We start from the raw sequence: 26,015 nt of genomic DNA on the forward strand, positions 1-26,015 counted from the left end.
CTTGGAATTGAAGTACATACAGTGTAAATATTTGGATAATATTCTTTTTCTTTTCTTTTTTGAGACAGAGTCTTACTCTGTTGCCCAGGATGGAGTACAGTGGTACGATCTCAGCTCACTGCAACATCCGCCTCCTGGGCTCAAGCGATTCTCGTGCCTCAGCCTCCTGAGTAGCTGGGATTACTGGCACACGTCACCACACCCAGCTAATTTTAAAGATGGGGTTTCACCATGTTCTCCAGGCTGGTCTGAACTCCTGATCTCACGTGATCCACCCACCCACCTCAGCCTCTGAAAGTACTGGGATTACAGGCATGAGCCACCACGCCCGGCCTACATACTTGGATAATATGGCCTTTTAGTCTTTAATATGATTCTAAATTTTAAGGCTATTTCTATTCCTACAGAAATGGAGTTCTTTTTGTTTGTTTGGAGACGGAGTCCTGCTCTGTCACCCAGGCTGGAGTGCAGTGGCATGATCTTGGCTCTGCTCACTGCAACCTCCACCTCCTGGGTTCAAGTGATTCTCCTGCCTCAGCCTCCCAAGTAGCCACACCAGCTAATTTTTGTATTTTTAGTAGAGATGGGGTTTCGCCTTATTGGCCAGGCTGGTCTCGAACTCCTGACCTCAGGTGATCCACCTGTCTCGGTCTCCCAAAGTGCTGGGATTACAGGCATGAGTGCCACCATGCCAGGCCAGAAACAGAGTTCTAAAGGACTCATAACTACCAAAACAGAATGACAATAACTATCTTTTATTGAGTACTGGTATTTGGGGGTGAAAAAACTTGAAAAGCTGGGCCTCCCTTTCTTTTTCAGTTAGAATCAGCATCAGTGCTCTCCCATTCTGACAGGCTTTTCTGCCTCTGAGACTAAATGCTCAGCTAATCCCTCACATACCAGCAAGCCCTTTGTCTCCCAATCTTCTCAGCCTCTAACTTCAAGCCCAGGCCCTGCTGCCACTCCTCTGTCATATACTTACTACGGTACCCTATGTGGAACCTCCAGAGCCCCTCTCAAGCCCAACTCACTCTCAGCCCTCTGACTACACTGTTTAGAAAACACTCTGCCAAGCTTGGCCCAGCTCTCATAGAAAACTTCCTTCTTAAACTCAATGTAATGGTCTTTTCTTGTGCCTATGGGCCCAGTCTATGGTAAAATACTATTGACCCAGGTGTCCCGAAACCTTCATGCCAAGTTGGGTAATTTATTGAAATACCTGAACTGGAATACATTACAAAAAAAAAAAAAAAAAAAAAAAAAAAAAAACAGATAAAAATTTATGTAATAAGTGAAAGACATTCCAAAGGCTCTTTAGAAAATTTAAAGCATTGCTGGGGGCCAAGGTAGATGACAGAAGCACAGAAATGGTAAGGGTAAAATAAAAAGTTTAAACAAAAAAATGTGAATTTTGCTAGTTTCTTTAAAAGCATGATATACATGCCTGGGCACCAGATGTCTTCGAAACAGCCTGAATGAAGGGAATGATCTCTTGAGATCTCTTCCAGATCATAAATTCACTTAGGGTCTTGGACATATTTGTTACACTGGAGCTAATGTAATATTAAACTGCACAATTAATGAGGCAGCACATGTGTATAAGCATAGATTTTCATTTTAGTATAAAAGAGGTGATGTGGGAACAGAAAAAATATTCAACAATAACATGCTAAGAATTAGGCAAAAATAATTAAGCCTATAAAAATCACTCTAATTAAAAATAAATATCTAGGGTTTTTTACATTATAAAAAGCAATCATGGCTGGGTGCTGTGGCTCACACCTGTAATCCCAGCACTTTGGGAGGCTGAGCCAGGTGGATCACAAGGTCAGGAGATAGAGACCATCTGGCCAATATGGTGAAATCCCATCTCTATTAAAATATAAAAAAAATTAGCCAAGTGTGGTGGCGCACACCTGTCATCCCAGCTACTCGGGAGGCTGAGGCAAAGGAACTGCTTGAACCCGGGAGGCGGAGGTTGCAGTGAGCCGAGATCATACCATTGTACTCCAGCCTGGTGATGGTGTGAGACTTTGTCTCAAAAAAAAAAAAAAAAAAAGCAATCACTTTCTGAACTAAATTCAATTGAAAGTAAAAGATCTGTGAAAAAGTCTTGATAATTACAATCTACTCAAAATCATGATGAATAATTATAAGTCCTACATTGACTCTCCATTACGCTGAAACAACTACTGAGGGGCACGAAGGTACACAGTGTACAATGTGGCCTCCACTTGATCCATCATTGTAGGCAAATGTGGCCACACCATTTTGTAAGCATCTGGCTTACTGTACCTTTTACATACAAGAAATTAAATGAGAGAAAAAATAACTATAGTTATACCATATCACTTACAAGAATGGAAAATCTGCTTATAGGTCAAACTAGAATTGGAACTTATTTCTTAGATTGCTTCATAAAAACTAACATACGATTAGTTTTTAATTATTTATTTATTTATTTGCTAAAGAACAAAGATTTAAGTAAGAAAAATAACCAACGGATTCACCCAACTCAGTAAGTTAGACTCACGTTTTCTGGTTCAACACCAATGTCTTCACAAAATTTCTCCATGCCTTCAGGGCCTACAACATCATCAGTTCCTGTGAAATACAATCTTATGTAAATTAAATCTGACCATGCACACTACTCTGTTACCACTGTAGTAGTAATATATTGTCAACAAGTAAGACTTAAAGGTCATTAACTCCTTTTGGAAAAAAAAAAATCAAGTATAAGTTGAAAAGTATTGTGGAATTCCAGTATCTCTGAAGGACTCTACTTTGTACAATCATTTAAATCAACTTATCACAATGTCCTTCAATCGTTGGAATATGGTATATACCATTTGTCTAAAGTTAAGGCTGAATTCAATTCCTCCTCTTTAAAACAGCTTAATCTTCAACTCTTACTTGGGTAAAAATTTCAATACATAAAATAATTTTTGGAAACACAGCAAAGAACCACATAATAGTCTCTATAAAATTAAATAAGAAAAAACATAAATGTTTCTTTTACACAGAAAAAAATCAAGTTATCACTCTGTTCTTGATAAAGTCAGTAAGGTCCCCTTTTTCCGTTCTAGCATTAGATCTGATTCTTCCTGAAGGAACCGTCCACACATTCCATCTCTAATTTATCTCCCTTTCACTTTGCAACCATTGGAATTTGGTTTCTTCTTCTCCTAGCTCTCCACTGAAATTCTTTTTGCCAAGGTCTCTGATAACCCCCTAAATGTCGAATCTAACAGACAAATTCGGTCTTTGTTTTAACTGACCATTTTGTGATATCTGAAAATCTGAAGCAGTTCTTTCCTCACAAAACTGTCTCTTCCCATGGCTTCTGGAAGCACCCTCTCTCAACTGGTTCTCCTCCTTCCTCTCCTCTTTTGGCTTCTTTATGGGTTCTTCTGCTTCTCCCAGATGGTTAAATTTGATGTGCAAAGATTCATCCTTAAACCTCTTCTAGTGCTTGCTATATACATTATTCTCAGGAAATTTCAACCATACTTAAGGTCTCAGGTCCTACCCCAATGTCTTTCTAGACCACACTTTCCCCTTACTTTTGAACTACTTGCCACTCTATTCTCTAGCTGCTCTACCTCCTGTTTAACTGCCGTAACTACACTCTTCTTCTGCTTCAAACCTACTCCTCCTGAATTTCACATTTTCAAACACTGCCTCACTAAAACGGAGCCCAATGTCTCTCCATATCAGGCCTGTTTATCCTCTGGTATGCTGTCCCAGCTGGTGGCACACCCAGAAATAGAAACCTGGGAGTCATCCTGTATTCCTCCTTTCTCCCACACCCAATCAATTACCAAGTGTACTACCAATTTTACCTTCTAATTATTTCTTAATTGTGCCTCTCCTGCACCATGCTCTTTCAAAGCTTCATTCTTGACAACTACAGCAGTCTCCTGATGATTTCCTAATTCCAGAGTCTTTCCCCCTGACCCATCCTGCAAACAGCCACTGAAGGGATCCACTTCAAATGCAATCTCCCATGCTGGCTTAAAATACTTCAGTGGCTCCCTAGAGCCTAAAGATAAAATCCAAAGTGTTTGGCTTATCACATAAGGTTCTCTATGATCTAGTGCCTTTCTTCCCTCTTCAATCTTATATCTTTCTAACTGTAAAACAAGTTTATCAGAAATAAATGAATAAATATTGCTGGATGAGTAAAAATTAAGGTCCAGAAACACCTACTTAAATGTGGCTTCACTCTGCACCACCACCGAACACACACCCAGCATGGTATTACTCTTTGTGTCTCTGCCTATCTTCCTCTAGTCCCCTTCCTGTCCCCTCCTCTCCCTTCCCCCAACTCCCCTGGCTAACTTATTCAACCTTATAAGACTGAGAGCAAAGGGGCAGTCCTCCCAATCTCCCCACCTGCAGAGGCTGGGTCAGGCAGTCCTGTGACCCCTCGCAATGCTAGGAATGGTTCTCATACATTTAGCACACTGCATTCAAAGTCCCAGCTCATCTGTCTTTCCTTCTAAGCTCAAGAGCAGTTCTTTTATTCTTACAAGTTCAGCATACCATCTGGTATAGAGTAGTTGGTCCAATAAAAACTGAATGAATAAATGAATGACTGAATACTAGAATACAGGAATCGCTCTACAATCCTCCCATATCCTCTAGATCTAGCAAGTCACCAAGTCCAGCAGAATCCACCATCTTAGAATGTATCCATTTCATTACCATAACATTTACTAGACACATCCTGGAGCTATGCACTGCAGTAGTTGCCTAGGGTGCAATTGGTCCCTGCCCTCCATGAAGGGAGACAAAGCACAGGAGTAACTTCAATACAAAGTAACAAGACTTTTACTAACACAAAGTATACGGTGGCTGTTCTTAACAAAGGAGGAACATCAAAGTCACAAGAAGCTCCTGCTGGAAAGTCTTATGTCATTTTTCTGCTTCGAATCCTTGGCTCTCCCTAAAGTTCAAACTCAGGCCCTTCCTCATAATCTGGCCAAAGCAAATACTTTTCTCTAGTTGCCATTATTTTCCTTTCAATCACAAATGTTCTACTTTGTTACACAATGTTTTGCTTCATATATTTAAATCTGTTACTTTTTTCTGGGATTTTGTCCCCTTTTATCCCCTTTTTATATAAATGTATAAACATAAATATAAAAATATAAATTTATATATATATATATTTTTGTATTCCTAGTTTTCTTGATTATCAGAAGAAAACCAAGTAATATTTTAGTTTTGTACATTAATACATAAACATGATAAAAAGTTTCATTTGAAAATAAAAAATAAAAATGTTCCAAAAGTGAAGTTTTCCCTCTCTAACTCCTCCCTACTCTGCAGAGACAACTATTTATTAAAGAGCGTCTTTAACAACACTTCCCAAAATAAGCCATCTCATAGAATTTTATAGGCATGGAATGTATACATATTTATTTAGTGTTTCTAAGTTTGCCCAAGCAATTCTCTTTGGCCTTCCAAGTGTAAAGTAATTTAATCATTTCATCTGCAATGATCATTTCTGTCTCCTCCTTTCAAATATTTACACTCCTTTCTCTTGTCTAACAGCAGTGGCTAGTAGCTTCCAAAACAATGGCAAATAAGAGTAGTGAGAGTGGACATTCTTATCTCATTCTTGACTCATATAGGACATTTAGCATTTTATCATACAATATATTGCCTGCTTTCTTTGGTTTGAGAGTGCATATATCCACATGTGCACATTCATGTATGTATTAGACACATGACACATCAATTCATTCACATGATACAATACTCAAATAGAGAAGACACAGAGTACAATACACAGTTAAATAAGAAAGTTGCCTTCTCCGTTTCTTTACCAGATAGACATGTATCCTCCTGGACCTTTTTGCTATATATGGGCAAATATATACTAAAATGCAGTTTTCAAATTTATACATAGGTTTGTGAGGTACCTGTAACTCTACACCTTTCCTTTTTCACTGACTGTGTCTGGTAATCTTCCTGTGACAGGACCCATACATCTACTTCATTCTTCTTAGCTAATATTAATACATTTTATGTTATCCCATTGTAAGTGTATATATGTGTGTTTATTTATATGAATCAAAGTTCTTTTCATCATTCTACTACTGTAAAGTATTTAGGCTGTGAGATTAAAGAATAATTACTCTGATAAGGAAATATTCATCTATTCCTATTTTGTGTTGTTTCTAGCAACAGATACTTTTTGGTATCTACTGATATGGCTTATTGAGTAGTTGCATAGAGCTGGTGGCAAGTTACTTTGTAATTCTTTTAAAATTCTCTTTGGTTTCTATTCTTCCTGATTTAAAAAAGCTCTTTCTGTACAACTTATTTATTTTTTTTTGAGACTGAGTCTGGCTCGGTCGCCAAGGCTGGAGTGTAGTGGCGCAATCTCGGCTCTCTGCAAGCTCTGCCTCCTGGGTTCATGCCATTCTCCTGCCTCAGCCTCCCGAGTAGCTGGGACTACAGGCGCTAACCACCATGTCCGGCTAATTTTTTGTATTTTTTAGTAGTAGAGACGAGGTTTCACCGTGTTAGGCAGAATGGTCTCAATCTCCTGACCTCGTGATCCGCCCACCTTGGCTTCCCAAAGTGCTGGGATTACAGGTGTGAGCCACCGTGCCCGGCCTGTGTAACTTATTCTTGAGCCTAGCAAGCCGCCTGCATTTGCCATGCCTCTGCACAGGGCTTGGGTGTTACCCGGCTTCCCCTCCCCCTCGTGCATCCTCCAACTTTGTTACCACTGTCTCTTTCTGTCAATGTTCACTATAAAGATAATGTTTCTCTACTTATTTGCCTGTTTGCCACATGGAAAAATGAACTCTGAGCACAGTGCTTCTGCTGACTGCACCCCAGACCTCAACAAAAGTCTGCTGAGGTATACTTTGCAGTGGTTATGTAAGTTATTCATGCTTTTTCTTTTTTCCCAATTTTATACAGTGTTGTTGTACTACTTATATATACACATGTCTGTGTTTTAGACGAGCAAGATTTTAGAGTATAATTTGCAATGGCATGACTGTCAAAAGTAATATCTTATCCACAATAGGTTAAAATACAGTTTGCCAATCAACATATTGTAAGATGGGGTCTCACTATATTGTCCAGGCTGGTCACAAACTCCTTAGCTCAAACGATCCTCCTACCTCAGCCTTCCAAAGTGTTGGAATTACAGGCGTGACCAACTGCGCCCAGCCCTAACACCTTTCTTCTCATCTTTCCCATGCACACGTTTAAATCTAGTTGTAATCACATGATTTGTTGGGATTCTAGTTGTATTTTACACTAAATTTACCTGTAGAATTAAGGTAATTGCCTCTGTCAAGCAAGCTAACAAATATGCCACTGGCTAACATAAAGTAGGTTAGAAGTGAAGTTTGAGTTTTTTTTTTTTTAACTTATATCTAAAATAATAAGCTATAAAATGCCCTAGGTGACAAGATACTGGAGGTACATCTGCTAAGGCTGATATATTGACAATAATCCAGAAAGAAGTGGTCCTTCCACTTTCCCTGCCATCTTAAGCAGGGGCCCCTAACTAAAGGTACTTGACCTTTTCATGATGGCCCCATAATTACAGCATGCCACATCACGGAGGCAAATGGGGCCCACATGGTCTCTTTGGTAGTTTTTAACATCTCTTCCTTCGCTATCAGACTAGTTTATTATTTGTTGCAACTGTCCATGACTGACTTTATTTCTGGTAAACCAAACAATTCTGCTATAGAACTTAATCCAAAATAGACTAAGGGCCTACAGTCAGAACTTGTAGAACTACTGTGACCTATGTATGTGAGCTTTGGTATAACTGTAAAACCAATGTTGGCACCTGTGTATTTGGTTTAATTCATTATTCTTAGATACATTTCAAAAAGTGGAAGTTATTAGATAAATTATGTAAACTGGTTGTCTTCATTCTTTTTTTTTTTTTTTTTTTTTGAGACAGAGTCTCGCTCTGTTGCCCAGGCTAGAGTGCAGTGATGCAATTTTGGCTCACTGCAACCTCTGCCTCCTGGGTTCAAGTGATTTTCCTGCCTCAGCTTCCCGAATAGCTGGCACCTCAGGCGCATGCCACCATGCCCGGCTAATTTTTTGTAATTTTAGCAGAGACGGGATTTCGTCATGTTAGCCAGGATAGTCTCGATCTCCTGACCTCATGATCCACACGCCTTGACCTCTCAGTGTTAGGATTACAGGCGTGAGCCCCCACGCCCGGCCTGGTTGCCTTCGCTCTAATGAAACAAAATGGTTCAGATCAAGGTCTAAATAAACACTTCCCCTGAACCTCCCAGCCGATCCTTTCTAAAGTCACAGAGAGCTAAAGTACCAAAGTGTAAAAGGGAGTAAATCTACAATCAGAGAACAGGAGGGAAACCCCCAGCGAAGAACGGTTTATTTATTACATTTCTGGAGATCAGAAATTGAGCTGGTGGAGCTTTTAGAAAGTGAGAAGCTGCATTCTAGAATATGCAGTGGACGACTGGGGTTAACTGGCCAGACATAAGCTTGGAGGAGCTGGGCTCAGGCCTCAGGAGCCACGTAAAGCAGAGGGCAAGCTACAAAGTGGAACTGAGAATGCTGGAAAGAGCTGAAGGTCCATCCATGTGAAATAATCACACACCAGGCCCCTGCTGCCCCTCCACTCCACTGTCCTCCAAATTAAAAGGCAAGGAGTCAGCATTTATCCTCAGCCCAAACCAGCCTGCTCTCTTCTACGGAAAATGAACATGGCTCAAGTTCACTTATAAGCCCTCTTTGTGCTGGTATCTAGGGGGCCAGTAGTCTCACAGCCTGCTCCCACAGACTCATCCTACAGCACAACTTGTTAGTCACACTGGTTCTTCTCCCAATTCATTTTTCTTGACTAATACTGACCTACAGTTTCAGTTCATGTGGTTGAGAATACACAAAATGAAAACACATGCCAATGGGGCTTTCAGTTATTTCAAATGCCAATTATTTTCCCCACGGACAAGCTACAGCAAAAGGGGGAAAAAGAAAGGGGTGGCTAAAAATAGGAATAGTCACCTCCACACAAATTTCTTGAAGGGATGAGTTAAAACGAACGACTTAGCAGGGATTTCAAGGAACCTAAATAATGTAGCTTAATCTTTATGTCCAAAATGTCACCTTTCTGCCGTCAGAGAAAGACAAACAAGAAGAAAAGTCATCCCTTGCTACTTTCTTAGCTTCTATTATGAAAAAATCTGTTTGCTTATAAAGGAAGGTACACCAAAAGATCAGAATAACTATGCTATGGTGACGGGATTAACTGTACTTTTTCTTTGTTTAAAATTTCCTTCTTATAAAACATTTTCATAACAATAAATGTGAATCAATATAGGAAAACAAGAGATCTTCATAATCAATGTGATAAGAATATGAGAATGTTCTTCATTCATTCAGAACCTGTAAATATACAGAATACCTGGCAAAGTGTCAATTACTTTTGTTTTTTGGAGACAAAGTCTTGCTCTGTCGCCCAGGCTGGAGTGCAGTGGTACAATCTCGGCTCACTGCAACCTCTGCCTCCCAGGTTCACGTGATTCTCCTGCCTCAGCCTCCTGAGTAGCAGGGATTACAGGTGCATGTCACCACGCCCAACAAGTTTTTTTGTATTTTAGTAGAGACGGGGTTTCACCATGTTGCCCAGGCTGGTCTCGAACTCCTGAACTCAGGCAATCCTTCTGCCTTCGCCTCCCAAAGTGCTGGGATTTCAGACACGAGCCACCGCACCCAGCCGTCAATCACTTTTACTAGAAATTCTAAAGGTTTCCAAGAGATTCGGGTTCAATGAATCAAACAAATTCATGTTTAATTTGTCTGTAAACATGAAAACAGACAAATGCTAAAAGCATCTATGTGTTTGCACTAGTGTTCATGCCTCGCGAACAAAATCCAGATCAAAGTTGTTAAAGGAATGACGGAGAATTCATTAGAAAGATGTTGGGGTAGCTCACAAAAGTCCAAAGAAGAAGAACTACAGGAATCGGAACTGTAGCCTCTCAAGTCCTCCACCAGAAGAGAAAGACATGCTCCTCCCAGCTTCAGTCTGAAAACCCCTGGGAAGATTTGTCTGACTGTCCTGGTCTGGGTTATGTGCCAGTCACCTAGAACAATCTCTGTGGACAACAGGGGCAAGACTCTTATCACAAAAAGGGTTGGGTGGGAAGAGGAGAAAAATAGCCAGATCAGGCTACAGGGGGAATTCCTCATTTTGATACCAATAAAAGGGAACCAAAAAAAGTTATAAACACTATCCTGTGAAAGTACAGAAAAGGCTACTAAGTTAATTAAGGGTTTAAAAGATGTATAGAGCATGTCAGATAGAAAAGTGGAGAAAATCACTTCAGGCAAAAGCACAGGGAGTTCACTGTCTTTTATCCTGCAGATAGCAGGGATTTTTTTGGCCAGGAGATAGGGTTGGGGTTGGAGGGGAGCGGTTGGGGTTGTTAAGGAATGCATGTATGATCTGCTCAGCTTAGTTTTAAAAAAATAAGACAACAGTGGCACATGGCAGGCTGTCTGGAGAAGAGATTGATGACAGGAAAATTGGTTTGAAGGTTTCTGGAATAGCCAGTTGGTAAGTTATAAAAGAACCTGAAATAAGGTGAAAAAGAAGAAAGGTGAAAGAGTCTTCAGCTTGAGCTTGTTTGAAAATTTTTTCTTTTTCTTTTTAACACCATACAAAGTCACAATAAAAAATAAGCCCCAGGTTGCAACATTATATTACCCAACCAATTATAGTAAGTTGTAAAAAGAAAGACTAAATTTAAGACATTTTAAGTGACAAAACAAATGTTTTCTGCCAAATGATCTTTCCAAATAGAAACACTTAATATAAAGAAATTTCACTGCTCTAGGGGTTCAAAGCAGCAACGCTTATTTTAACACAGGTGCTTTGACCAATAATCACCCATTATCAGCATTCTAAATAGTTTTCCTAGCAATCCAAAGTATTTCTCCCAAGTCATTTCACGTTTTCAGTTCCTTTCTAGTGTTCTGAATTATTTGGCTTAGCTGCTAGCTATAAAAATAGGCCATTTGGTGATTTGTTAAAGCTATGTCCCTCTCTCCCTCTAATAGGGACACACACACACACACACAAATTTGAAATGTATACATTTTTAAATTCTTTAATCACCTCTAAGGTACTCCTTATTGTCATAAGGATCAGTCTTAGATGATACAAATGATTACCTACCTGCATATTCATAGAACCATTCTAAGCACCTTTTACTTGAAAAGGCTTCTTCTTCAGTCTTTATTCTAGTTGAATCATATTTTCTATACACGCTAGAAATTGAAAAAGCAGTTTTAAGTTATTTAAAGATACTGAGTTCTTTTAAGTAGCAGATAATTTATATTCTTTTACCCAAACCAGACATCTATTCAGTCAGTATTTTAAGTATACTTTAAACATTTTATTTCCTGCATTTGCAGGCTTCAGCTTTTAACTACAGTGTTTAATCACAGTCACTCCTAATATAGAAGTGGTAAGCACTTAATACAAGTTTTTCTCTGATTAAGAAATAATCAGTAAGAACTGAACAGAACAGGTATTTGATATACTCCCTTCTACCTCACCAGCCAGAACTAACTACAAAATAATGGTGAGATATGGCAAGAAATGTCTAAGGTGTTTTCTGCAATTAATAAGCCTACAACTCATGTCTGACTTCTGTGTCTTACAAGTTAGGCTGGGCACAGAACACAGTCTAAGGAAGAATCTCTCAATATTAGACAACTCAAGAGAACACTAAGCAAATAAAAAGAAACATCAAATCATGTCCAAGCTTCCAGGAAAAAAATAAACTTTGATGTAAGGCTGACGAAGACAACGTCCCTTGGGTGGTTTCTTGATCAGTATAACCTTAGAAACCTCAGGAGACAGAAGTATAGAGAATCCAGCTTCTGCCTTTTTCTTCAAATTCTAGCCTTGTGGACAGCCCAGCATAAACTGGAGAACTGAATCAGGAAGCACAGCAGCCTCCTGTTGCAAGTGTGACCTTCCACAAAAATGACATACTCATAATAACCAGCGGCTGAGGAAGGTGATACTCCCTACATGGAGAGGGAAGAGGAGGCAATAGCTTTAAAATGATGATCTGGATATAAAAATTGTAAGTATATACATTTTTGTATCCCTTATTTATAAATTACCTAGTTGTGCATATAAGCATTTATAAATACAGTTTTTATTTACACAGTATGTAAGAATATGAAAATAATATTCGTTAATTCCCCAGTATATGCAGGGGACTGGTTCCAGGACCCCCACCTATACCCAAATCTGCACATACTCAAGTCCCCCAGTCAGCCCTGCAAGACCTGTGTATACCAAAAGTCAGTGCTCCACACAGGTAGGGTTTCACATCCCTCAGTGGTATATTTTCTATCTCTGCTCGGCTGAAAAAAATCCACATAAGTAGACCTGTGCAGTTTAAACTTGTATTGTGCAACAGTCAACTGTATAATTCTCTTTTATTGAACACTGATTCATGATCTAGACACTCACCTGATTATCAGTATATACCTCTGATTAGTTTCTGGGTTTTAACACCAAAAAAACAACATGGTTATAATAAGGTGTTAAGTTACCGAAACTGCAAACCAGCAGTTCTGGTTTCTATAAAAGGTAGCCATACCACCTGGAAACAAAAGTGGATACCGGCCAAGTGTTCAAACAGATATGTTCTAATTCTGGGCCCAGACATTCCTATTTCAGCTTGAAGCCTGTAACTGGTCAATAACTTGGAGACGCTATATTAATTATTGAAAAATACATAAAAAAGAACCAAGAGCATACAATGGAATACCATTCAGCAAATAAAAGGAATGAAATACTGATATATGTTATTTCAAGCAAGAATCTCAAAAACATCCTGCTTAGTTAAAGAAGCGAGACGCAAAGAGCATATCCATAAAAAGGAAATCTGTCGAGACAAAGTAAATTAGTGGTTGTCTGGGGCTGGGAGTGACTGAATGGGGATTAGGGATCTTACTGGGATAATGGAAATGTTCTATAACTGGTTTGTAGCGATGGTGTGCACAACTCAGTTAACTTAATAAAAATCACTAAACTGTGCACTTAAAATGGATGAACTTTATGGTATGTAAATAAAGTTGTTTATAAAAGAAAGGGCAAGAATGAAATTCAGAAACTGCAACTATACTGTCAGTTTCAAATCTGGCTTTATCATACTATATTTTATTAGACTATGGTGAGAAAATACTAAATACTATAAAGTCACAAAATGTTGTGTGATTGTCAGAATTTAACAATTCTGATAGTAACATCCATACCACCAAAAGAGTATCAAAGTAGCCTGCCTTCGTAAGGTTGAAAAACCACTGGCCTAAAGATTGCTGGTGATTATTTTCTAAATCACTACTAGCTTCTTTTAGGTAATATTTTCTATTCATTTGAGATATAAACAGTGACATTATTTTTACATTTTCAGAGTCTTTCTTATTCCTCTGAGTTGTAGCATACAAAGAATCACAGCACAAAAGAAACAGAAAAATCCCACTTAAATTCCCTGGATTAACAGATGTGGAAATTCAGGCCCATTAGTGATGTGACCCACAAAGCCAGAATGGTGAAAGATGGAGAAAGGTAGAAAAGACTAGATAATGATGTTCGTTCATTGTTTCTAAAACAAGGAAGAAAAAACTACTTACTAGATTTAGGGTGAAACAATAAAGATGTTTGAAATAAAAGAATCTAACACGCCCTTGGAGTTACCAAAATTAGCAAGTTCACTTATCTGAAAGAGAAGCAATTTAAAGAGTCTTGTTTTTCACAGTTCTATCAAATTCTCATCCATAGTGGGAATAAACCTCAGCTTAGCTGATATTCTGGACAGGCACAGACCATTAAGTACAGGCAGATCTCTCCAGCTCTGTGGTTGAAGTGAATGAGTGAGACCCGTTTAAAGAACAAGAGACCAATTCTGTGGTCCTCAGCAGGCACAGACAGTGAGGCTTTAAAAGGAAAGAAATCAACTCTGCACCAGTTTTGGGTGATCAATGGATTAAGATAAAATTTTAACTTCTAAGAATTCAAATTACCAAATTTGTTTTTTTGTTTTTAAATTAAAACACAAAATAAACGTGATCAAATAATTACATTTTGAAAAATCGACTGGCAAAGCCAAAACAATATTCCACTTGACATTTGCACACTTAGAAGACCCACACTAAATTAGGTAAAAATGTGCATCTTCGACATATGTATCACTGATTCTGATCTACTGTCTCTACATCATACCTATCATGTCTACTTTTCTTGGCAGATAAATCATCTCCAGAGGCAGGTCTTCTCTTTTTCCTTGGTGGCATCACTTTATTAAAGCAGTCTGAAGAACTGCAAGACCGCAGACTTCCTACAAAACAAATTCAAAGAGCACAAAATTAAGGTATGCCACATCCTAACTTCGCACTTCCAAAGAACAGTATTGCTAAATTAAACACTTCCACAGCTTGTATTGTAAAGAATGTAGATGTTAAAGAAAAGATGGGCTTTCAGTTCCTTTTTGAAAAAAATGTTATGGTCAAGAAATAAACCTAGTGATGACACAAATAAGTTAATATGTCCACCAACCCAAATCACACCAGAAATAGAAGTTATGATAATTTCAATTTACTCTCCAAAAATACTAATTTAAGTCATTTAACCTTTCTGTTTCTCCTATGTCAATGTTCTCTCAAAACGAACTACAGAGGTATCTCATGTACACACTTCATGAAACAAGGTCAGCTCAACGAGTAACCCTGACTCTAAAATACACATAGGCACAACAGTCCCAGTACTCTTAACCTTCAAGAGATACCTGATTTTAAAAAACACATGATTTGGAATTTTTTAGGCAGAAGTCTGACATGACCTTCAGCAAAATGTCCACAACAATTTTGTTTATTTCTGCCACTTGAAGATTTTGCCATGTTCAGTCAGGGTTTTCAGTAAGGAAACATAACTTGCATTTGGTAACTGTCTGACATTAAAATGTAATAACAGATAATAATAGCCTCTGAACACTTACGGAGGCGGAGGGGGGTTAGGTAAATGGCAAAGGTCTTGCTTCAGGCCGTCTTAAATTATAAATTACAAGACAACTATAAGATGATTAAAATACCTCATCTTGGTACAAATGCCCTCAAATATATTATGTCATTTGGTTCCTACAATAATCATGAATGATAGGCAGGGCAAAGATAATTATTTCTACTTAACAGACAGGGAAAACTAAGGCTTAGACATTAGAGTGACCTCCTGAGGTCTTAGGAGTGAGAAGTGGTGAATTCTGAATCCCATGCCTTTCTTCCTTGCACAAGCCCTTGGCTGAAGGCCCACGGCTCTCAGGGAGTGATGAGGACAAGACAGCGTGAAGGGTGCTGGGGACTGAATGATCTGCAGTCAATGAGTGAGTTCCAGTTCTTTACCTATGGGGTTCTGTCAGTCACTAACCTACCTGGGGTCTCTCATTCACTATTTGAAGAATGAGAATTGTTATATAGCTACGTCTCAGGATTTTTATGAAGGAAAAAAATATCCATTCAGTAAGTGTTTAGGCGCCAAGTGCTGTGTTCAGGTGTTGCTGAAATAAAGAAATTGGTTCCGAGCAGCACCGTGGAAGGAGGCATGCGCACTGATCTCATGGCGGCCTTCAGCATTCACTGAACTCTCAGGACACGATTCACCAGCATGTAACATATTTTAACAAACAGGGAAATCAAAGCAGAGACAGATTAAGTGACAGCTGGAAAGCAGCACGTAAAGCCAAGGTATGAATCCAAGCAGCCCAGCAGCAAAGCCCAAGCTCTCAGCCACCATTTGCTGCCACCTCTATGAGGCCACAAAAGCGGAAACCGAGAAGCAGAGAACTAAGGACAGAGCCCTGGGAAAAGAAGGTAAAACCTAGGCAGGGAGGAAATCCAGGAGAGTGTCATGTCCCGGAAGCCAAAGGAGGAGAGCATGCTTTGAGAAGGGAGTGTCCAATTGCAGCACAGAGGTCAACTCAGCTAAGGAGTGAAGGCACACATGAGATTTAGCAATCAAGTACAGTGTCCATGGATTGGTGGGAGTGCAGGCCAGATTGCAACGGGCTGCGGAGAGAAGTGAGGTGAGGAAGTGGACACAGTGAATGTGAACAGCTCTTTCCAGATACCTGGTCTGAAGCCAGAGAGAGCTGTCAACAGCCAACAGTCACAACCCTGCTAAGAGCAATGATCAGAGCTGAAACCCAAATCCCAGTTCATATCTGGGTTTCTATCACTGTGCTAAGTTCCTGGGGTGACATGCTTCAGCAACGTAACAGTCCAAAGCACCTTTTCCATTATAAACTGTGATTCTAGCTCAGATGAGGGTCCTTCCCAGACCCCAGTCTTGGACAGTGCCCAGGCTCAAGGATCCTGCCTGCTCCAGCAAAAAACCAGTTCAGGTCTAAACAGATGACCCTCAGTCAACATTCCTGGGGACCCAACCAGGCTCTTTCCTTCCAAGGATAGGAGTAGAGGGCTCTTCAGAGACACTAGGCACTCCCATATCTCTCTTCCCACACCTGCGATGAGAACTGGAAAAGAAAGAGTCAGGGAGAGTGCTGCCCACCACCCCACACACCCCATTCATCTTCCCTGTAAAATGTTGCCCCGTTCACAAACACCACTAAAGCATACTAAAAGGTCCAAAGAATTGCAGTGACCCAAGCTTCTGCAGATTGCCAACATACAAAAACAAAGATTTATTCATATCTATTAATGCCCTAGGGCAGAGCTTGCAGAATGAAAAACATGCCCTGCTCAGCTGTAAAGCGTGTTATACTGCCCAGAAATGAAGAGTCTATCCTGATCCTCAAGGCTGGCATCTCCCTCCTTAGTGGTATATGTGGGAAGAAAAGACATTTTCTTCCAGTAGCAGTCATGGTTTGGTTCCCAGCTTCTGGTCTATCAGTAACCCCTCCCCTTCCACATGTGCAGAACACAGAAGAAAATGCATTTGTCTCCTCAATGCATAAGAAAAGGAACACTGTTTAAAATAATGTCTACACCAATATTCACCAATAAAAGTTCATTCATTAGCTCCTCTACCACCTGCTTCTTTCTAGACACACACTGGTACAACATTTGGTTTCCACTGAATCCTACTTGTCAAGATTAGCATGTTTTTGATAAATACACAAACATCATAAGTTAACTAACATTTTCAGCTTTCTCTTATGTTTCTTTCTTATTGATAAATGCTTTCTATTAAAAGTTTCACAAATACTTTTTTCTTGTGTCTGTGGAAAACTTACTCATCTTTGAGATCCAAATCATCCCAGATGAGCAAGTGATCTGTCATTTATTAAATTTTTTATCTCCTAAGAGGCATAACTTTTTTTTTTTTTTTTGTAAATCTCTTCACTCTAATCATTAGCATAAGCAAGTGACAGTTAAGGGGTCATTTTTTCACAAAGAAACTGTGTCTATCCACCTGCCCCAACAGTCATCTAAGTTCAGGCACTGACTCGCTGACTCTCACACAGCTGGCTGACAAGGAAGATGAGGCAAACTCAGACCCAGGAAAGGGAAGGGAATTGACTGAGGACCACACAGCACAGCTGGTCAAGGTAGAGTTTTCCTGGAACCCATTCAGGCTACAAAAAAAGCAACTTTTTAATGCTTGGGAAAACAACTTTACTTAAAATAGTAATTTGCCAAAGTGAACGAAATCAACAAAATACACAGAAAACACCCAATTCAAGTCTGTTTGCCCCAAATCTGCTCCCCTAATAGTTGCAGGGATCCCAACTAAGCAAGAGCAACAACTAGGATTTCTCGAGTGTACGTACAATGGCACATACTGCTTTGCGGGGTCCTGCTTGGTTCACTTGTGCACACTCAGCAGCTAATACAGTATCTTATTACAGTAATAATAAGATACATCCATTACTGAGTCATATGGTAGACTCTCAATAAATATTTGTTGAATAAATGCTCCTAAAACATGTATAAATCAGATTCTGCTAAAGGAAAAAAAAAAAAAGTACATTTCCAGAGACTTAAAACACCTATGAGTAAATAAAACACCATCATTTCATATTTATTCTCCCTGTGTCACGAACTTTAAGTTTCTTAGCAGATAGGATTTTTTAAAAGACATATTCAATGAATGTTTGCTTCTTAAAATAACTCTGTGATGTTTTTATGATTAAAAATACTTAAATAGAAATAATTTCTACAAATTTGTATTTATTTGTACCATTAAATTTAGACTTCACTGACTCAGAACTTGTATCTTTGCATTACTTGACTTTACAAGTTTATCTTTAAGCTACAAAAAATATACAAATAACATAAACAAGAATGTTATGGAATATTTATCTGCTTCAGAAAATGAGCTATTTTAAGCATTTTAAAGTACCTACTTAGGTACAAACATCTGGCATTAGAGGTAGAAGCAAGACATTAAGGCTGATGTTTTAGTGAATCTGAAATCAATCCTCCTATCATTAGAAGCTCTTTCTTAATGTTTTGGTGTTACATGACACTTAGGAAAGCAATCAAAATTGTGTGCAATTTTTGCCCAAAGATTACTGTTTAAGTTCAGGTTCATTTCTTTTGGATTCGGTGTTTCAAGAGAACAAATTAAATATTTTTTAACGGACCCCATCTGATTTCAAATAAATCAGTCAATGAATATAGCTTTTCTTCCCACATTAATCAGAAATACTGCCAACATTTTTTCAACAGGTCTATCCTAGTATTTACGACAGAAAGTCCATTTTAAAGGGCAACTTGAGTTCATCTGGTTCAGACTAAAGGCCCTTTATCATCTATCCAGCTTGCTATTTTCATAATAATTTAATTACGTAGCACATTTTTCTTAACGAATAGTGCCTAAATATGTGCTTCACTTCCTTTTTTTTTTTTTTTAATCTTTCTGCTCCGTGGTCCTCAAGTAAAAAAGAATACAAGAGGTCTACAAAACTAGAGAATATTTTTTACTTCTCCAAACTTAATACAAATAGATGTGCCAATACAAAAATCTCACTGTCTCATGTTTCATTTTAGTGAGCTGATTGTATCATAGCCTTGTTTCATTTACTAACATTTTACAGAGTTCATTCTGCCACTTCAGTACTTTCTATATAGCTATTTCACCTCACTTTTCATTGAACAATGTCACAAAGATACAGTTATTTAAGTTGATAAATAGATTGCCTCTTAAGATCTTACCAGTAGCTAATATTTTTATTTCATTTTCTTGAACAGATCATTGAACTGCTAAAGACAAAAGAATTTTTTCCTCTCTTTAAATACTTCTGACATCCATCATCATCCTTACTCATTTATTTATTTATTATTTATCATTTTTTATTTGAGATGGAGTCTCTCTCTGTAGCTAGGCTGGTGTGCAGGGGCGTGAGCTCAGCTCACTGCAACCTCGGCCCCCCGGATCCAGGTTCAAGCAATTCTCCTGCCTCAGCCTCCCGAGTAGCTGAGATTACAGGCATGCACCACCATGCCCAGCTAATTTCTGTATTTTTAGTAGAGATGGGATTTCACCATGTTGGCCAGGCTGGTCTTGAACTCCTGACCTCGTGATCCACCAGCCTCAGCCTCCCAAGGTGCTGGGATAAGAGGCATGAGCCACCGCACCTAGCCTGATTGGCTTTTTAAAATTCACTACTATTCTGTGCTCCTTCTCCAAAAGTAGCCACTAATTCATTCTCTCTTTTTCCTTTTGGTGGGATGAAGACTGGGACACATAAAAGAAAGGCGTGAGAGGAGGCAGAGCAAGAAGATACCCAACCTCTGTGACGTAGGTTTGGCTCTTTTGCACACAGTAGCATTGCCCAGACTACTGTCAGGTCGAGAGACTCATAGAAGTACTACAATGACTCAATTTTCTCAGATTTCTAAACATCATAGATTTTATGTTGCTCAGTTTTTAAAGTATACTCCGTTGGGTACAGGAATCACAAGTGATGCTATAACCAGATGGGAAATGTTAATGAAGTTGACTACTCCAAGAAATTACTAACACTAACTGACATTGACTGGGCACTTACAAGGTACCAGGCAATAAACCAGCACGTCATACTGATGGCAGCAGCAGCCGTCTGGAGCAATCACTGCCATGAGGTGGGCTGCAGTGGAGGAGGAGCAGCAGGTGCTGCACACTCCACGGAGCTGGGAACAGGCAGGAGCCCCACCCCGTTCTGAGCTGTGGGGGCAGGAGTCTCGCCCTTCCAGGTACAGCTGCAGCCGCCCAACCATGGCTGCAGACCCAGGCATCCCTGCACTCTCAGGGACTGGGAAAGCTCCCTGCCCCCACAGCCTCAGAAGCGACTGCTTCTACTTCCTGGCATCTCCCCACTCCAGGTGCCTTGTCCAGTATCAGAATAAAGTTGAGGCTGAGCCCAGGCACTGTTGTGACCTAACCAGGTGTGCATATGCTTGGGGCAGCACTAACACACCAGCCCCCTGCCGCCTCAGCCCCCTTCAAACTTTGGGCACCAACAAGCATGAAGGGGAGGCTGGGGGGGGGTTTCTGAGAGCAGCTTGGCGCAGACCTGCAGGTGCCGCTTGGCACAAACAGCCTGAGCGCCAGGTGCACCATGGATGGCAGGCTGATGGCAGCAGGAAGCAGACAGGCTTCTGGGCAGAAAGGGGTGGGTCTCTGGTAAATCCCCACCTTCAAGCCTGGAATGGCCTGAAGCCTGGAGGCTGGGCTGCCAGTTCCAGGGACTAGAGTGAGAACTTCTTGTGCTTTTTCCAGGCCAGCTCATGGCCGCCCATGGACCAATCAGTACATGCTTTTTCCCCTCTGAAGCCCATTAAAAATCTCAGACTCTGCCAGACTCAGGCAGAGGACAGGACAACCTGCCTGCAGATAGGAGCTACTCACTCCAGGTCTCCTCTCCGCTGAGGGCTGCATAGATGTCAGAATGACCTGCCTGCAGAAAGGAGCTACCCACTTTGGGTCTGCTGAGAACTGTTCTGCCACTCGATGAAGCTCCTCTACACCTTGCTAACCCTCTAGTTGTCTGCATACCTCATTCTTCCTGGATGTGGGACAAGAACTCAGGTTCCGCCAAATGGCAGGACTAAAAGAACTGTAACACAAACAGGGCTGAAACACACACCTTGCCACTTGCCACATTGTGGGCGGTGAAGAGAGAAGAGCTGCAGCCCTTTGGGGAGCTCACACCCAGGGGCTCCTTGAGCCAGGGCTGTGACACCCTCTTTGGGGTTCTGTGGTTCCTAGAATCTCCAAGCTTCTGGGCGCCACCTTGTTCCCCTCGTCCAGGTGCAGGTGCATGCAGTACGTCTGGTCCAGCTGCAGCCTCGCACAGAGCTGGTGCCTGTACTGGCGCCCGTGCTGGCACCTGGCGCTACTTGCCCCACTGCAGCAGCCAGCATTCCTGGCTGTGGGCAGTGATTGGACCGGGTGCTCGCTCGCTCACACTGCTCGCCACTCCATGCCTAACTCGCACTTGGCAGGTGTGGGATCCAGGCCAGTAGTGCGAGCTGAGTGCAGCCTGCCTGGTCAAGTGGGTGGAAGGAGCCCAGTAGATATAGGCAATACTCAGGCAGAGGGTGCCACCAGCCACAGAATTTTCTGGCTGGCGAAGCAACACCCAAGAATCCCATGAAAAGTACTCCCAGTATTGGACATATCCACTGTAACCAAAGCAAAAGTGGAGGCATGAGTCCAAGTATACTTTCATTTAACTGAATTTCAACTGCCACACTTTGGGTTAAATATTTACATGCAAAATTACTATAGTAACAATAATTATCTAATTCAAAAGTTCAAAAGTAACTATTAAAACTGGTCCAAAAGTTATATTCCTGCATTACTGGCGGTGGCTAAAAGTTAAACACATACTTGTACATAAATCAACAGAAGGAAGGAACATATTATAAAATATCCATTGATTGGAAAATTACACAGCCATTAAAAAAGAAAGCAGATACTTTATAAATGTGTTAATATGAAAAGATCTCGAAGACAGTATATACTGAGTGAAAAAGCGGCAAATATAAATATACACTTGTATTTAAGGAAAAAATACATCATCATCATCATTTAGTTAACAAACAGAAGAAACTTAAGTTACCTCTGGAAAGTCAAACGTGGACTACTAGTGGGGGATGGAAGCTAGGGGTGATAAACTGGGACAGAAATCTTCACTTTTTTATATTTTTTCAATACTTCTTTCAAAACCACATGGACATACTGCTTTTAAAATTATTAAATAAATTGATTTTGACTGTCCTTGAGTTGATCTATATTTGCCAAGACGGAAGGATCAGGTGAAGGGACCCTTAGTACCCCTGAACTCCTAGAAACTCCTGGCGCAGTCTCTGCCCCTCTGTCTCACTCCTTTCCCCTGGAAGGAGTAGTACCTGATCTAAGTGCTGAGAGACTGAATGAGCAAAGAGCCTAACCCCTCGAACTCCCTTTCAGATCTGCCTGCCAGTGGAGCAAGCTGAAAGTCATAATGCAGGGTGTGAAGGGTCACCAGGTGTGCTGGCTTGTGCTTATGTAGTTGTGACAGTGATTCAGGTGAAATGCTGAAAGTCCTGTGCATTCTTGCTGCACATCTAAGTTGTGTTTTCAAAAAACACTGTTACTTCAGTCTCCATCTTACACCTAATTTTCAATTGATTTTGAACCAATTTAGAGGAGAAGGTGGGGACAGTCCTAAATCTCAACAGCCCCCAAAATGCACCATTCTATGAAAAAGGAAAACACACTATAACATGTACAGTATGATGATATCACTGATGCTAAATAAAAAACCACTACTATAAACATACATGCATGCATACAAATGTGAGAAAGGATCCTGTACCCTCTCATTCCCTCGGCTCTCCCCTTCGCTTACCTTCTTGTACTGCCATGCCCTTCTCTAAAGAGATACCTGCCATTTCCCCCAGCAAGCTCTCTGGCCTGTGGAGGAGGTCAGCATGCAGCTCTGCCTTGCCCAACTCTCCAAGCATACCACAGCCTGACCTGAAGGCCTGCACAGGCTGCAGGCTATGACCTGTACAGTGCCTATGATATAATACCACCTATGGAGAAAGTTCTTGCGAACAGACATTTAGATAGCTCCTCCTTCCAGGTGTTGTGGAAGAGTAGGTCCACACTGGCTTCACTGCAAAACACTTTATAGATGTAGGAGGTGGTGTCATAGAGGAAGATTACAGAGGAAATGTTGGTGCTGTACTGTTTAATTTTGGTAAAGAAAAGTCTGAAGTCAAAAAAGGTGATTGAACTGCACTTCATCTGTGAACAAATTATTTACCCAGAAATAGAAGTTCAAAGCTTTGGATGATACTGAAAGAGGTTCAGAAGGTTTGGGTTCCACTGGAAAGAATTAACACTTATGCTAAGAATAGAAAATAAGAAATCATACCTTTTTCTTAACAAATAAAGAGTTTTTGCTTTGAAAAAAAAGTCTGAAAGAACCAATGTTAAACCGTGTGCTGGCAGATAGTGATAGGATTAGAAGACATAAAAGACAACTGTCACTTTTCACTCTATTTACTTTTGTGCTATTCAAAATTCCCCAACAAGCACTGCTATGGCCTCAATGTTTTTGCCCATCCAAAATTCACATGCTGAAATCTAACCCTCAGTCTCTTAGTATTAAGAGGCAGAGTTGGGAGGCAATTAGGTCAGGAAGGTAGAGCCCGCATAAACGGAATTAGTGGCCTTACAGAAGAGGTGTGAGGAAGGTGCCTGCCGCTTCTGCCACGTTAAGCTGCAGTGAGCAAGAGGCACCATCAGTGAGGAACAGACCCTCACCAGACACAGGATCTGCTGGTGCCTTCACTTTAAACTTCCCAGTCTCCAGAACCATGAACAATCAAGTTCTATTGTTTATAAACTACCCAGTTTAAGGTATTTGTTACAGCAGCCCAGACTAAGACAAATTTCAATTTATCTATTACTATGGCCATTTTCAAACACTTTAAAATGTGTTTTAATAATTTTTGCTGGGAGTTTAGTAACTATAGATCAAATGCAAGTTTCTGAACTTTATGATTACTAACAGTTGAGAGAAGTGGTTCTCAAATTGTGGTCTCCACACCAGCTCCATCAGCACCACATAGGAGCAAACTCTGGGGCCCCACCCCAAGTCTACAGAACCAGAAACTCTGGGGTGGAACCTAACATCTGTACTTTAAACAAGGCCTCCCCGCAGGTGATTATAATGCCAGTTAAACTCTGAGAACCACAGACTTAGAGGACACCTTATACTAATCAAGCTTCAATTTTCCGATTCCTAAATCCTCAGTAACTATAAACACATACATACATACACATTAAATCATTTTTCAGCTCAATTTCTCAAATATTTGTGGAATACCTTCCAAACTGCATTACTGTAGCACCTTTTTAGTATAAATGAAAATACTGTAGTAGAGAAAAAATGGTATCTTGAAACAACTATTCAAGAAAATCCCGAGCCTCTTTAAAGGCATTAAAAAGTGCTTCCAGAAGAGATTTCTTACTGGGAAGAAGCTATAACATGGCTGCCTTCATTACTCCCTGAAAAACAACCTCAGCCAAGGAACAACTTGTTAATGGAGTACATTATGACAATACAGTGCATTCATAGCTAGTATTTCTCTTTCCTAATTTTATATTAAGAAGTTATTTAAAATTAAGTAGTGTTAGCATTTACAGATACCTGTTTGGTGATCGTCTTGGCCAATGTCTTCTGTTAGGTTCTGAAAGAAATATGTTCGTTATTATCAAGAAATCACACAGTTAGCATTTTGATAAACTGATACCCTAGTATCTAGAATCTAAATTTTTATCAAATACTCTTACACAAAATGACTACTTTAAACAGTTGGTAATTTTGTCTTTAAAAGAATGACTTACCAGCTTATTAAGGGTGTGGTAGATCTTATGAATATTTGCCAGTGTTGAGAGATGAGAGTTCAGTTGAAAATCTTGAAAAGAAAAAGGAAAAATGTCAGCCTCATTTATTTCCAATACCGTAAAAAAAAAAAAAAAAAAAACAACTCAGAAAACAAGCAAATGTTTTGATATAATTAAATACTATCTCAAATAACTTGACACTAAATTGTTTTAAAAACATGCAATTAGTGACCTACCTCCTAGAAATAGTCTGACAACAAAGTTAAATTCCCAACCAAGGCCGGGCGCGGTGGCTCAAGCCTGTAATCCCAGCACTTTGGGAGGCCGAGACGGGCGGATCACGAGGTCAGGAGATCGAGACCATCCTGGCTAACACGGTGAAACCCCGTCTCTACTAAAAATACAAAAACTAGCCGGGCGAGGTGGCGGGCGCCTGTAGTCCCAGCTACTCGGGAGGCTGAGGCAGGAGAATGGCGTAAACCCAGGAGGCGGAGCTTGCAGTGAGCTGAGATCTGGCCACTGCACTCCAGTCCGGGCGACAGAGTGAGACTCCGCCTCAAAAAAAAAAAAAAAAAAAAAAAAAAATTCCCAACCAAATGTTAAAGTTCATGAAATTTTCATGTGAATTCCAAAGTAAAACAAAAAATAATTCAGTAGTTGTAAAATCCTGTCAGCAGTGAACTTGAACTTAATAGAAAGACATCAATGTTAGCATATTAAACAAATCATAAAAACAGATTAGTCTCAAATGAAATGTTCACTTTCCCCTCTCTTCTCTAGAATTACTGGTATAATTAAGTAAGCTCATGGCAAGAAAATGATAGAAAAGCATCTCATTAGTATTTCTTTTTTCTTTTTCTTTCTTTTTTTTTTTTTCGAGACAGGATCTCACTATGTTGCCCAGGCTGAAGTGCAGTGGTGCAATCATGGTTCACTGCAGCCTCAACCTCCCAGGCTCAAGTGATCTGCCTGAGCCTGCAGGGTAGCTGGGACTACTAGTGTGCACCATCATGCACGGCTAATTTTTCTTTTCTTTTTTTTCTTGTAGAGACAGGATCATTCTATGTTTCCCAGGCTGGTCTTGAACTCCTGGGTTCAAGTGATCCTCCTGCCTCAGCCTCCC

The 26,015-nt window shown here is 40.2% G+C and overlaps 1 protein-coding gene and 1 pseudogene across 10 annotated transcripts in view; one reads left to right on the top strand and one right to left on the bottom strand.

Moving 5' to 3' along the window:
- Nucleotides 1-26,015, bottom strand: part of DCUN1D4 (defective in cullin neddylation 1 domain containing 4) — a 74,056-nt gene that overhangs the window by 27,911 nt on the left and 20,130 nt on the right. For all 10 annotated transcript variants that reach the window (XR_749452.2, XR_749451.2, XR_004054836.1 and 7 more), the window contains exons 2-6: nt 24,893-24,963; nt 24,696-24,735; nt 14,276-14,390; nt 11,207-11,298; nt 2,534-2,604 (exon numbers count right to left, since the gene is read on the bottom strand). Coding sequence is in view for 4 of the 10 variants with exons in the window: in XM_010376743.2 (XP_010375045.1) it covers nt 2,534-2,604; nt 11,207-11,298; nt 14,276-14,390; nt 24,696-24,735; nt 24,893-24,963 (389 nt within the window). In the remaining 6 variants the exon portion in view is untranslated. The remainder of the gene's footprint in view (nt 1-2,533; nt 2,605-11,206; nt 11,299-14,275; nt 14,391-24,695; nt 24,736-24,892; nt 24,964-26,015) is intronic.
- Nucleotides 22,898-23,379, top strand: LOC104672877 (annotated as a pseudogene).

Source organism: Rhinopithecus roxellana, chromosome 2 (assembly GCF_007565055.1).
Source record: "Rhinopithecus roxellana isolate Shanxi Qingling chromosome 2, ASM756505v1, whole genome shotgun sequence".
Lineage (NCBI taxonomy): Eukaryota > Metazoa > Chordata > Mammalia > Primates > Cercopithecidae > Rhinopithecus > Rhinopithecus roxellana.